Raw genomic sequence first — 14,542 nt, forward strand, 5'->3', positions numbered from 1 at the left:
GCCCTTGCAGGTCAAGTAGTCTGAACTCAACTCTGCCAGTGTAGCACAAATCCAGCCATAGAACATATGTAAACAATGGGCATGGCTGTGTTCTGATAAAACTTTATTAACAAAAACAGGTGATGGGATAGATTGGGCCCATAGGCCATAGTTTGCCAATCCCTCTTTTAGAGCCTAGAGACTAATACTTATATTTCATAAATGTTAAAGATGACCTCTTTCACTAAATTCACAATATTATTTGGATATAAACAATCCCATGTAAAACGATTAGAAGAATGATAGAATATAGTTCATAAGTGCTTCTCAAACACAATCACTAGTCAAGGTATATCAAATTGGGCCAGGTATGGTGGCTCATGCCTGTAATTCCAGCACTTTGGGAGGCAGAGGCCAGTGGATCTCTTGAGCCTGGGAATTCAAGATCAGCCTGGGCAACATGGCAAAATCCTGTTTTTACGAAAAATACAAAAATTAGCCAGTGCCATAAACTGGTCTCCAGATAGATAGACGATAGCTAGCTAGCTAGCTAGCTAGATGGATAGATAGATACAAATTAAAAAATAAAATAAAATAAAAAGATATATCAGATTGGTAGTGTCTGGTGGCCTGGAAAGGAGGGAGGTTAGCGAGGTTATTAAGGAAGAATACAGATGACATGTAGGACTGCATGCTGCTTTGATATGACCCATGTTCCATTTAACACATGCATTGAAGACTATTTCACTAGATAAGAGAACACAGATATTAGTAAACTTATACCCTACTCTTAAGTACCCCCCCCAAACTGTTACATTCATTAGAATTTGAATAAACAGGGAGTACATAGGAAGATAATTCAGACAGGGTGGAATCCTGATATCAACATGGAGAAATGAGAATCAGTGTTATAGCAAGGCTAAGGGGATCTCCTTGAATGAACGATGAGAGAGAAGTGAAAAGCAGGGGAGTCTGAGAAAGAGTGAAGGCTAAAGGTAGAGTGCCTTGGTCTCTAGACCCTTGCAGACAGAGAAAGCCAATGCAAGTAGAGTACAGCTTTGAGACTTGAGATTTGATTGGCTTCCAAAAGTTTTTAGCTAGTCCATATGTCTGGAAGTCCATGGGGACACCATAGACTAAGAATATGTCTTCATCTGTGTGGGTGTATTTCACAATGAACTGGGGACACTCATGATGTGGGATCTGACTTTTCTTCTGTCCCACTCTGTTGAAATATTTGTGCAAAGCAGATTGCATTTTGGCTTTCTTCATTGAATATCAGTGTTAATTGCTCAATAAAATAATGAAAAATGGAATGGAATGTCTATTATTTTTTCTTAATTTGTTGGTAATGTACTGGTTTCTGTGAGAGAGTACAAAGTAAGAATACATAAGGCAATAAACTTCTTATGTTAATTTTGAAAAAAAATGGTGGGGGCTATAAAATATGTGAAGAAAGATAACAATGAAATGCACTAATTATATCATAAGTGGCATTTGTCTAGTTTCTAGCCACATGTCTATTACAACTCATATAAAGCTTGATTCTAGGAAGGAATTTACCCTTTGGAAAAGGTACAGGCTGGCTGTCTAAGAGATTTGATGCTATTGGAGGGAACTGGATCATGAGTGGCGTTTGTCTAGTTTCTAGCCACATGCCTATTATAACTCATGTAAAGAAGTTTCAAGCTTGATCCTAGGAAGGAATTTACCCTTTGTAAAAGCTAGAGACTTGCTGCCTAAGAGATTCTGATGCTATTGGAGGGAACTGGATCTCTTCCTAGATAAGCAGGTACCATAATGCCCTGATAAAGTGAGACAGTGATTTCTATATATTTCTGCCTCTTCCAAACTAACACATCTGTGTCCAGGGATATTCATACAGGTTGTATTATTGTGTTTACTATGCTTATCATCACAAGAGGAAGAAGCTTTGAGTTGGTAGTCTCCAGTACCACTATCAGGTTCAATGATTTTCTAGAAGGACTTACAGAACTCAGAAAAGCATTTATACTTGCAGTTAGGGTTGATTACAGTGATGGGGTAGATGTAGATTAAAGTTAGCACCCATAAAAGGCATGTGGGGCAAAGCTTAGGAAAGACTGTGTATAAATCCTGAGCTCAGAAAAGCTTGGGAAAGACTGTTCTCTCCCAGTGGAGTCATTAAGGACAGCACTGTATTCTCCCAGAAATGACATTTGGCAAAATGAATGGAGTATTGCCAACCAAAGAAATGCAATGTAGCCTTGGTGTCCAGGGATTTATTGAGGGTTGATCACAAAGGCATGGAATGCTTGCATGGCTGACCTTAGTTACTCAGACTGTAGCCCTTCCTGAAGTCAACCAGATACAGCCTGGCCACAGGTCCCCACTGTAAACTGCATTGTTAGTGTAGACTATCTGGCATGGATCAAAGATCTCAGGTCAAGAGAGAGAGACACTCCTATCAGGCAGAATATCGTAAGGGCTTAGATATTATTTCCCAGCAGCCAGTCAAAGACCAGACACTCTCTTGGAACATGCTTGGCTTGAATACCGCAGACCTGCTGAGTCAACCCATTATTAAACTACTCACTTATGAATACGGTTCCAGAGAAAAAAGTTCTGCCTGTGAGATTCCAACCTAAATCAACCAAATTCCAAGGACTGTGTTACTTTCATCATTATATTTGGTAAATGCAGGGTAGTTTTGTTGGAATCAGTGCCTGATTAGGTTGCGCTGACCTCTATGGCAGCTGGTTCTAAGAAGACAAGTTAATTTGTTTTTCCATCCAACAAAGGCTCCATGTTACCAAGGAAGCCTGTTCTTAATATCTTGGGTATGTGCTGTCCAATTGTGTAGCCACTTTCCAGGTATGGCTTCAAAGTACTTGAAATGTGGCCAGTGCAGTAAGTGTAAGGATTTCGAAGACTTAGAATACACATACACAAAGATACCTCAATGAATTTTATTTTGATAGCATGTTTTTTGTTTGTTTGTTTGTTTTGTTTTTTTTGAGATAGAATCTTGCTCCGTTGCCCGGGCTGGAGTGCAGTGGCACAATCTTGGCACACTGCAACCTCTGCCTCCTGGGTTCAAGCAATTCTCCTGCCTCAGCTTCCCGAGTAGCTGGGATTACAGGTGCATGCCACCATGCCTGACTAATTTTTTGTATTTTTAGTGGGGACAGGGATTCACTGTGTTAGCCAGGATGGTCTTGATCTCCTGACCTCAAGTGATCCACCCTCCTCAGCCTCCCAAAATGCTGGGATTACAGACGTGAGCCACCGTGCCCAACCCTCTTTAACAGCATTTTAACATAGCTACTGGGACATACAAAATTACATGTGCAGCTTACATTACATTTTCATTGGATGGTGCTGCTTTAGAGCATTTATCATCTTTATGCTTTTCCCTGGGATCAGATAGTATTTATCTTCTTCAGTTTAACTCTCTTTTGTGTGTATCTCATCTTCTTAGCTAAATTATAAATGTCTTGAAGGCAGAGGTCTATCTTATATAACTTTGTATTCCAGGCAGTACCTGCAGTTGGTTCTTCTATGTAGCAGGTACTCAATAAATAAATATTACTTGACTACGTACATGAATTATTGTGCTGCCCCAGTATTTTTGGTGCACATCCGCCTAATGCTTAACCCTAAAGTTCCTGGAAAAACCTTGGTCTGACTTGGCAAATATGTTCTAGTTCCGATGTGTAGATAGAATCTGTACTTCGGCAAAGAGGCCACCTTGGGACTTATTAGACCTCTCTTCAAGCAAGAAGACTTCCTTGCATGACCCTGTCTTGTCTCCTGAGTTCCCACAGCTTTCTTCTTCCCTTGAATCCTAAGGTCTGCAGAAGTAGTGGCTTAGATTAGAACCTAAAGATTTTCCAATAGTGAGGAGGCAGACAGGAAACTTACGTGTGAATTGTGAGAATGTGACAGAAAGATATTTTCCTTAAGCAAATGATTTATTGTCTTAAAGCTGAGGTCTGGCAAATTCTGAATATGTAGCAGAACTATTCTGGATATTTTAAAACCACACACCCTAAGGCTCTAAGAAATCTCTGGCACGTTCCTCTGCAATCTTTGTCATTATCTGGTGGCGAATGGCTTTCTTTGCTGTCAGTCTTCTGGCTATCACTGTTTACACAGCCAGCACTTTGGCCACTTCTGGAATAATCTAAGTGCCTATTGAATAGAAAGTGTTCATTTTTGTAATTTTAGTCATATTAACATCATTTGTAATTCTAAAGTTTTAAATCTAAAGGAAATTACTTTTTGTTGTTCTTTGTCACAACATGGAGATTTTGCAATTAGATTTTATAGCCTAAAATCATATGCTGCAGGTCAGGAGTCAAAATGAAAACCCTTCTGCACTGGGCAAAGTTTCCTATGGGTGACTCAAAGTACTCTGAAGCCACGTAAAGTTTAAGGGAGGGGCAGGCTGGGCACCAACTTCATAGCCTGAAGGACAAAGTTAATCACAGTCCAGGAATTTGAGGGTCATGCTTAGTTTGTGTTATAATATATGAATTTGCATAATCTTATAAATTTAAAAAAAAAATCTGTCTTTCCTGATGGATGAGTAGAAATTGCTTCTTCTAGGAGTTATCTAGCAATAAAACCCAGGCACTTATCAGCTTGTTTCTTATCCTAATTAATTGCTTCAGATGGTTTAATGAAATAGGAATTTACCAAGATCTTGAAAGTTATAAACAAAAGGGAAGGCAACTCTAGCCTGTGAGGCAGATTTTGAACTCAGATTACGAACAACTTTTCACGAGTGTCTCTTTGCACTTGCCAGGTGGGTCTGAGGCAACCCTTGAATGACTCGGAACTCCTTGGGCCGGAGTAGCCAGACCCTCACCTAACACTGGCATTTAGATCCTGAGATTTGACAAGTATTTGTGGTATGGCCTGAAAATCATGCAAAGAATCGAAAACGTGGGGTAACAGTGGAATTTATTAATCCCACCCCTGTTTCAGAAAGGTAGTGCATTTCAATTGGTTACAAGATGGTAATTGGTTCCAGTGAAATTTTGCTTCCTAAGATTTCTCTCAAAATACCAAGGAAAAATATGTTTAGTTGTTCGGTATTATCTTGTGACGATCTAGCTTAGAGAAACGGTAGGTCTGGAAAGTCACACAGGAGTTCCTTCTGGACATGAAGCCTGTCTGCCGCCTGCCCCAGCAGCCTTGATCACCAGCTGCCTCTCCATGCAGGTCCCTGCTCCTGCCCTCACTGAAACAGTGCATGCATTTTTTCCTACAATCACAGATTGGTGGTTAGTATTTAATGCCTGATTTACATTATGGATACATTTTATGCCATAGATTCCAGGATGTAAAAAAAAAAGAAAAGAAAAAAATATGTGACACAAGCTTGTAGTTTTCAAATGGTGTTTGAAGGAAGACCCAATCAGGAACTCATTGAGTAAAAAGGAGCTATCACAGCTTTTTGGTTTCTGAGACATCCACCAGGAAGACTGCCCAAGATGAAACAGTGAACTTCACAAGAATCCAAATCCAGAGTGTAGACCTTTTGCAAAAGTTGTAGTTTGTGAATATTTTTCTACAATGAACATGTGAGAAATGGGTTAGGTATACTATGTGTTAATGTAACAAAATCATATGAAGACTTGATAGAACACTTGACTCACTTTCAACAGACTGCAATAGAAACCAGAAAAGATTCGAAAAAGCACTGCTTGCATTTTTAAAATGTTGTGTTTTCAGTGTCATATTTACAAAGGAAAATGCAAATGAAAGATGCTTTATGCTTCCTGCTATTTTGGGTCTTTTTTCATGATACGAAATGTTTTAATTTCTCTAATTGGTTATTATTAAATATTTTTGTTTTTTAAAAGTTCTATAAATGGGACAGACTCACTTCCTATAGACATTTTTTTAGATAATTTTTTTCTTTCTACTGTAGTCTATTAAGTGTCTATAATATCTATTTGAATACACTTAGGCAAATACATATATATATATACACACACACACACACATATATATACACAATGACCACATTGATGCCTATATTTATATATCTATGTGTGTATGAAGCCAGATATTTCCCTGACCCCTTCCCAGGACTTGCGACAGGGATGCCTCATTTACTCAGCCCTCAGCTCTCAACTCCTGTGGGAGGTAGTGTGCAAACAAGGCCGGAACTGGAGTGCACACACGCTGGAACCAGCTGGCCACTTTGGCACTGGCAGGGGTGAGTTCCACTGACTCAGACCCTCTGTGTTCCACCCCATGCTGGAGGGAGCATACAGGTGAGCAGATGCAGGAGCCAGGGTGAGCAATTTTGGATGCTGGCAGGAGCCAACTCCCTGTAGGCCCTGCCCCAACATCTAGTGGGGAGCCTGTGACCCCTGAAACCCCAGAGGGCATATTACAGTGCTCTTTTAGCTCTGCTGCCTGCAGATAGCTTAAATGTTAACAGCTCAGCAGGCCCTTTTGTGTCCACACCCATGGTTCCCAAGCTCTTGTCTGGTGTCCAGGAAAAATGAGGTTACATGAGCGAACTGAAGGGTGGTAAATGTGGAGGTAAATGGTGATAAATGCCAATGAAAGTGGGTCTCAGTGGAAGGGGAGCTGGAAAGGGGATGGGGCAGGAAGGTTATCTTCCCCTGGAGTCCGGACATCTCTGGCCAGATTCTTCTTCAAAGTTACACCATCAAACTGTCCCTCTGAAGTCAAGCCAACTTCTCTGCAACATCCAGCCATAGTCCACAATGTCCAGCAGCTTCTCCTCTCTGCCAGCTGAGTCTGGGGTCTTTATAGGCACAGGATGGGGTGGGGTGGGGACATGGGTGGTTTAGGAAAAGGTAACATTCAAGCGGGAAAACAGAATATAAGTTGTCACTTTGGGCTGTAGTCTGTCAGGCTTTTCAGCTTGAGGGTGATGCTTCTCCAGGGACCCTCCCATGTCCACCTAGAATTTCTCTGCCTTCTCTCCCTATCGTGTATATGTGTGTCTATATGTATACAGATATATAGAAATAAATACATGTGTATACATATACACTGCATACATATACATAATATATGTATTGTGTTGTGTATAATACAGTATATGTATTGTGTATATACTTATATACAATATATCTAGATACAATATGACTATAATCCACATTTGGAAAGCTTAATCTACTTCACTAAGTGCAGTCTGCAAGAGCTTTCTTGTTCTTATACTGGGTAGTTTGAAGGAGGATGCTTGCTGAGTGGGATGGCCTTGGGACTGAGATATATTGATAACTATAGATACATATAATTTTGGTCATTTAAAATACTATCATTTAGAAATTTTCATGTGCTCAGATAATGTGGTCAGCCTGGTAGAGACCACTTTTTTTGTTTTTTTTTACATCCTGGAATCCATGTTATAAAATGTATCCATAATGTAAATCAGCATTAAATACTAACCACCAATCTGTGAAATTGTAGGAAAGAATGCATGCACTGTTCCAGTGAGGGCAGGAGCAGGGGCCTGCATGGGGAGGCAGCTGGTGACCAAGGCTGCCAGGGCAGGTGGTGGACAGGCTTCATGTCCGGAAGGGACTCCCATGTGACTTTCTGGGCCCATCATTTCTCCAAGTTAGATTGTTGAAGGATAATATAGAACAACTAAAGAAACATGTTTGATATTTTTCCTGGATATTTTAAGAGGAATGTTAGGAAGCAGAATTCCACTGGAAATAATGATCATCTTGTAACCAATCGAAATCCACTACCTTTCTGAAACAGGGGTGGGTTTACCTCATGTTTTCAATTGTTTGCATGATTTTCAGGCCATACCATAAATACTTGTCAAATCTCAGGATCTAAATGCCAGTGTTAGGTGAGGTTCAGCCATGGTACTTCTACTTAGATATTCTACTAGTGCTGTGATGGGGAAGAAAATAGACCAGCAAAGGAACCTTAGGACCTGGGATTTTCCAGCTCACTGCACATGAATAGCCTTGGGCAGGTGGTGTAACACACCTGCCCTCAACTATAAAGTCAAGGGCTGGACTGAAGGGCAGCTAATGTCATGCCCTGCTGTAACCTGCTTTGATTCAACTAAGCCCTCGATAGGAGTTATACTGAAAATAGTAGAGGCTCATATATTTGGAGAAAAAAAATTGGCCTCATATTTTCCAACCTTTCTACAAAGCAAAAGTAAGGTTTAGCATATCTGTACATTTTGGAGTTTGCTAATGTAAATAGGACTTGTCTTGGAAAATCTTTTGAGGGAGATAAATTCTCCAATATTGAGATCTTCTTTCCCCTGGACTTCTTGCTGCCTGGGGTGTGCCCTGGTTTCTTTCTGTTTTTCTCTGGGGTACTCCTCCTTCACTTATGTCCTGCTCAGTGGGCGGCCAAGCTGGAACATTCCTGTCTCCTATTTGGAAATTACCAGCTTCCCTTCTTTCCAATTTTTCTCTCCTTTGGTGGGTACAACTACCATTTTTGATAAATTAATCCATGCTTATATGTTACTAGGCAGTAAGGATTCATGCTCTTTATGCATTCCTTGGAAAATTGATTTTTAATTTGTATCTTATAGAAATATTGCCTTAGTCTTATTCTGGATTTAAATTCCAGTTTAGCTACTTATTCCTTATGTCATGTTTGGATATTTAACTTGTCAAAATTTCAGGGTTTAAAAAAATTTTATAACAAAAATGATAGCTCTTGCTTCACAAGATTATAAACATAAAAATAGTTAATATGTAAAAGTATCTCATACAATTCCTGATACCAAGTCAGTACTGAAAATATAGTTAGTAAATAAAGAAGTATAAGTAAGAAATGTTGGTTATTCTGATATTTACGTTTTTCAGCAGCATATTTTAAATGTCTATGAATGTGCATGTTTATTCCCTTATGACGTGTTTTGCATTCACACGCTGGCACCAGACAAGTGTGTGAAGCTTTGGGACTGAAAGCTATGATAATCACTGAAAAGATTTGAGAGAACCAAGTTGGTTGAAGGCCTGATGTATCTTATTTTGGGGGTACACATGGCATGGGGTTGCTGCTGATTTATTGTCCAAAGTGAGCTTACCTTGTTTTGAGTGGTTGTTGGAGTAACAGGCCTGGTAATGCAGACTGCAAAGGAAAGGGAAGGAAACTGGTAGCAGGCAAGACACAGCATAGTAAACCAGCACAGACCTGCCGTGCTTTTCTTCTACTTGTGTTGGCTTTTAAACATTCCACTCCCTTGTTTTTCTATCATAGTTTTGGCTCAGATTTCATTGATGGGATGGTTTATGTAATGCACTGAAACCAAAAATGAAGTCCATAGAAGGGAGAAGCATGCCAACTTTAAGGAGTAATAGGTCCCTACCTTTGAGGTAGGATGGATATTTTCACAACTTCAGGAAGAGGTCAGAAAAAAGAACTTCCAGAATTTTTCCACAGAGAATATGCCCTGTACTTCTTTTCCTGTGCTGCTCACAGAAAGTGCCCATCTTGAGGAGGTGAAGACACAGCTCTTCCATTTTCAGGACAGTACCTTGTCCCTGCCCCCCAACTCCTGTATTGGAGTTGAGTGGTTTAGAGTGCTTAGAAACTCAAGCATTCCACAGTGCTTGTATCATTCCTACGTTCTGATTTCAGAATGTTCTTCACTCCAATAAAGCAGATCAGCACATGGTTGTCGTTTTCTTCCTCCATACTTACATAAAGACCTTGGGTAATAAAAAATTTATTACCCAAATAAATTTATTAATTTATTAATAAATTAATATTGACCAAATTTATTAATACTGACTTGTTCATAAAATAAATCGTTTCTTGAAGTTGTAAGACTGGATTATTTTAAAAAAATGGAATTATACTTTTGATAAAATATTTTATACACCAATCACATGTGAGCTTATGTAGCTGTAAGAGAAGGCAACTAAGAATCAATGAATGTAATTTTGCAATAAAAAATCATTGCTGGAGACCATATTTCAACAATCATGTAAAGATTTGTGTAAAAATTGGATTATCTAGGATAGTTAACCTCAAATATTACGAATTATCTATCAAGTGTTCAGTTGGAATTTACAAATTTTATGTTATAACTTCCAATTATATATATATATATATAATATATATATAATCATATTGGCTGCCATATTCAAGCTCCATTTCATCATATGGTTATTTCAGCAATATCAGAAAATAGGGATAGGAGGAAAAAGGTAAACTCACTGTTTGGGGGCAATGAGCATCTTAATGTTATTAAAAATTGTATCCCCTCAATTCACCACTTGCTGTGGATCCCCTCCTGCTCCCTCACTCTCCCCGAACTTCCTCTGGCATCTAGTTTGTGACCAATTGCCCTGAACTCTTTTAGATCTTCTATTTCCAAAACTGTTCATTTTCTGATTCCTTAGAAAGCAGTATTGATGATGTTTTCCTGCTACTACTGAAATCTGTTATTGTGATGATAAATTATAGTAATAGGTTTTCTGTTACTAAGCTTGCTGAGCCATCCTTGTGTTTCTGGGCTAAGCCCTATTCCCTATGAAATATAGTGTATGTGTGTGTGTGTGTGTGTGTGTGTGTGTGTGTGTGTTTGTGTGTGATTTTTTTGATATATTGCTATATTGTACTTGGAAGTTTATTATGCATTTTATTGGGGTTTTTGAAGCTATAATAACAAGCGAGTGTAATAAAAATATGTAATGTTTTTTAAAATAGGAGAGGATGTACATATAGGCAGAGGGAAAGGGACTAGGTAACATTGGAGATTTTAGAGGAAAGCCTAGGTAATTTAGAGAAGCGATTAAAGGGGAAAGAAGAGATGAGAGCAACTGGTCTCTGAAAAGAGGATTGAGTGCCTTTTCTCTGATCTGTTGGGAAAGTTGGGAGGATAGGTATTGGTGCAGGCTTCTTTTTAGTTCAAGAGGTGAGTTGGTGCAGAGACTTTCTTGCAAGGCTCTCATGGTATCAGTGAGATAGAAGCCAATGTAATATGCAAAGTTGAGATGGCCGACCTTCTGGAGGAAAGAGAAGGGAATATGCAGATTACTCAACTTTGATCTATGTTAACCATAAAAATACACAGTTTTATTGGGAAAGTTCATTAGAATTTCAAATAAGGAAACTTGAACAATATTGACAGAACTACATGCTGTTAACTCATTTTTTCCTCTGTACATGACTCCTTTTATTACTTCAGGGTATTTTAGGAAGTAGCAAAACTGCCTTCCCGTTGTTCAGTATAGGGACCAAAACCTGATGTATGTCTCTTTAGCCTGGTTCCTGTTGGCCACTTTCTTCCAAGTCTTCTAAATAAAAAGAAAGATGAATGCATGGGAAAAGAGTAACCTGATTTTCTTCTATCTTTCATAGTCTTTTTTCCTCTTAGAAGCTCATCTCTTCACTCCCCTAGCAGGAAGGTCAGCCCTTGGCCCTCTGTTCTTCCCTCATGCAGTTTGAAGATTGGATGTGAGCCCAGCTCTGGGGGCTGTGAGCTGTGGTGAACAGAGCCCCTGATATTCACTCTGGAGCCTGGTCCTGGCAGTGCTCCCTGGTCATGTGTTTCCCATCTGAATGATGAACCTCCTGAACTAGAACATCTTTATGGACATTTCTAGGTCTTAGCGATGTTTAGCAATGGCTGTGGGCCAACCTACCATTGGAAATTTTTCACCTGCAACATTCCCATTGTTGCACCTGAATTTACTATCTTTCTCTAAAGCCACCTCAAACTCTGATGCCTGTCTCAGTCATCGCTGTTTTCTTCTTCATTTAATTTGGAAACTGTTTTGTTCTTTTTAACTTGTTTACCTTGACTTCATCTCTAATCAGTGATCCCACATCTTCTTTATTCATTTTCAAGGCCAATACCTAAATTGTAGGTTTTTAGGTTTTTAAAAATATACTACTTTTCCTTCCATTCTCTACTCTTTCCAGACCATTCTTTCTATCAAGGGCTCATTGATATTCCAAAGACATCTGCTCAAATGGGTCAAGAGTTTTCCTGAAAACGTTTCAAAGCTTTGCTGTCACATATGAAATCAAGTCCAAACCTTTTAACCTGAAAGTGAATTTTTCTACAGTTTGTATTTAAATACACCTTTCAGTTTCCTTTCCTAGTAGTTTCTTAAGTGCCTATTACTTTTTCTTTTCTCCTTTATCTTTTTCTTATTTCCTTTCTTTTTGATTATTTCTCTCTTGAACTCACTTACTTGTTCTTACTTCATTTCACATATTTATTATTTCCTATCGCATTCAATATGCTGTTTTGTGTGCTGCATGCACTGCAGGGAGCAATGCAGACGCAAGAGCCATTGGGTTCTCTTTTGCCCAGGAATGGAGGCATTGATGGAGTGAAGATGAGTTATACCAGTTATGGCCACAGGGGGCACCATGGCCTCCCATGTTGCTGTCTTGCTTTGCCCCTCTAGGACATCTTTCCTGTCACTCTCTGGTCAAATCTTTCCTCTTGTTTTACCGCAGCTCTCAATCATCTCTTCTTTTCATATAAGAATAATTCCTGTAACCCCACAAGCCCCTATAAACACTTGCATTGATAGACACCCTGTTTAAAGATACTAGTGCTGTTTCTTTAACTGAATTATAAAGTCCTGGAAGGATTATTAATAACTTTTCATAGTTCCATTGCCTTATACATACCTTGTTCTACGTATTTTAATTGATTTGCCTATAAAATGTAGAAATTTATATGAAAATCCTTAAAAAAATCAAGCTATCATATACATTACAAGTCCCTCTCTATATGACTCACCCCTGGTTTCCTTTAAGCAGAAGATAAATTTTACTTGATATCACTTCCCCCCAGTAACTGTTAGTACAGAAAAGACATGTTTATTATACAGAACCATTCCTGAAAAAATAGTCCCTCTCATTCACATCAACAAAGCGATTTCTTTAGGATATGATATGGAATGGGGGCATATTTCCATATGCCCCCATTAAAAACATAACAGTGATGTGTTTAGCATCAGCGTTTGTTGGAGGAGATTCTTTCCTGTATCACACGCTTTTTCCTCAAACCAACATCTTCATTGATTTGACAGTTTTTATGTGCCTGATTAGTCAGGGTGGTGTTATTCAAAATACTAAATCCAAGAAAAAAAGACAATCAGATGTTATGGTTAATTGTCGATGATAATGATAAGGTATCCCACGTTTGGTGGGCAACTCACTGAATATTTTTTAGTGTTAAAAATGAGCTAATGAAAGTTGCAAAAATGGCTCATTGAAGCAGCCTCCTATCTCTCCTCAAATACTGTCATTTTATAATTATCGGACTCTGGGCTGGAGGCTGTCTAATAGGAATTAACCGTGCTTGTAAAAACCTGTCTCTATAGAGTGGCTATTTTCTGATTTCCCTTAGAAAAAAAAATGCAAATGAAGCCTAGAAGTAACTGTGGATTTCTCATCTAGAAAGGTCTGAATGTGTTTAACAAGTCTAATCGTGGGGCCAAAATAGAAACCCAAAGGACAGGGAAGTGGAACATCTAATTTGAAAGAAGGCAAATGATGCTTGTGTGCTTGGTCCTTGCTCCTAAGGAGGCTTTTGTAATATTTAAAAATCTGCAGCTCTTTTGAGTCAAGTTGCACAGGAAATGGTCTTGTTTGCATTCAGTATTCCTCTGATGAATCATGTGAATGCTGTGTTATTTTCTGCCCAGCCCAAAGCCAAAAGGAAAATGCACATCTGGCTTGTAAATCACAACCAAGCATTGATGCCTCGCTTGCTCTTTATTGGGTGGCTGCCCTCTGTGCTTTACAAGTTCTTAGTATGGCTTATGGGGCATCCTGAGGGAAACCTCCAGTGGCCTCTGAAAGATGGCATAGAGGGACCTCTGAATCCTCTCTGAAATGTAACGTCTGCTACCTGATGTGCACTATCTGTGGTCCCCAGAGGAAAAATAATTCATTTTTATCTTTTTATTTATTTATTTTTTCTATTTAGAAATTGGCCCCTGGTTACGGGAGTTCAGAGCGAAGAATGCTGTGGATTTCTCGCAGTTAACATTTGACCCAGGACAGAAAGAACTTGTTGTAGGAGCAAGGTGAGAGATATTGTATTTTGCCACCACAGGTATTTTTGGACTTCATTTTACATCTGTGCAGTTACATGTGACCTTCCCTGACAAAACTGAAGAATGCTGAATAATATTATTTCTTATAAGAATGAAATACAGTATGAGTGTTATAAAATATACTACTGCTAATAAGATGTTGATGGCTGCCCGTTAAAGTAAGCATTGATCGGGCCCTCACCCTGTGCCAGTAACTGTTCTAACATGAATTAACTCATTTATTCCTCCATTCAAACCTAAGAGGTAGGTACTATCAACATTGCTGTTTTAGAGATGCGGAAACTGAGGAAGGAAGTAGATAAATAAGTTCTCCGGGGCATATGCCTAAGAAAAGATGGACCTGGGTTCCAAACCCAGTCAGTTTGACTCCTGAAAACATGTTCCTGACTTCCCACTATATTCTTCAGTAGGATTCTAGAGATCCAGAGATCTTGATGTGTACCCCAAGGCCCACCACCACCTTTCTTTGTCACCTTGATTAGGCCATATACCAGTAAATTGAGATTCAACAA

General features: G+C 39.1%; 1 protein-coding gene across 3 annotated transcripts in view; it reads left to right on the top strand.

The window, feature by feature from the left end:
• The window catches only part of SEMA5A (semaphorin 5A), a 512,105-nt gene that overhangs the window by 193,247 nt on the left and 304,316 nt on the right, over positions 1 to 14,542 (top strand). For all 3 annotated transcript variants that reach the window (XM_031003381.3, XM_055367948.2, XM_055367947.2), the window contains one exon: positions 13,901 to 14,000. In XM_031003381.3, coding sequence (XP_030859241.2) covers positions 13,901 to 14,000 — 100 coding nt within the window. The remainder of the gene's footprint in view (positions 1 to 13,900; positions 14,001 to 14,542) is intronic.

Source organism: Gorilla gorilla, chromosome 19 (assembly GCF_029281585.2).
Source record: "Gorilla gorilla gorilla isolate KB3781 chromosome 19, NHGRI_mGorGor1-v2.1_pri, whole genome shotgun sequence".
Taxonomy (NCBI): Eukaryota; Metazoa; Chordata; class Mammalia; order Primates; family Hominidae; genus Gorilla; species Gorilla gorilla.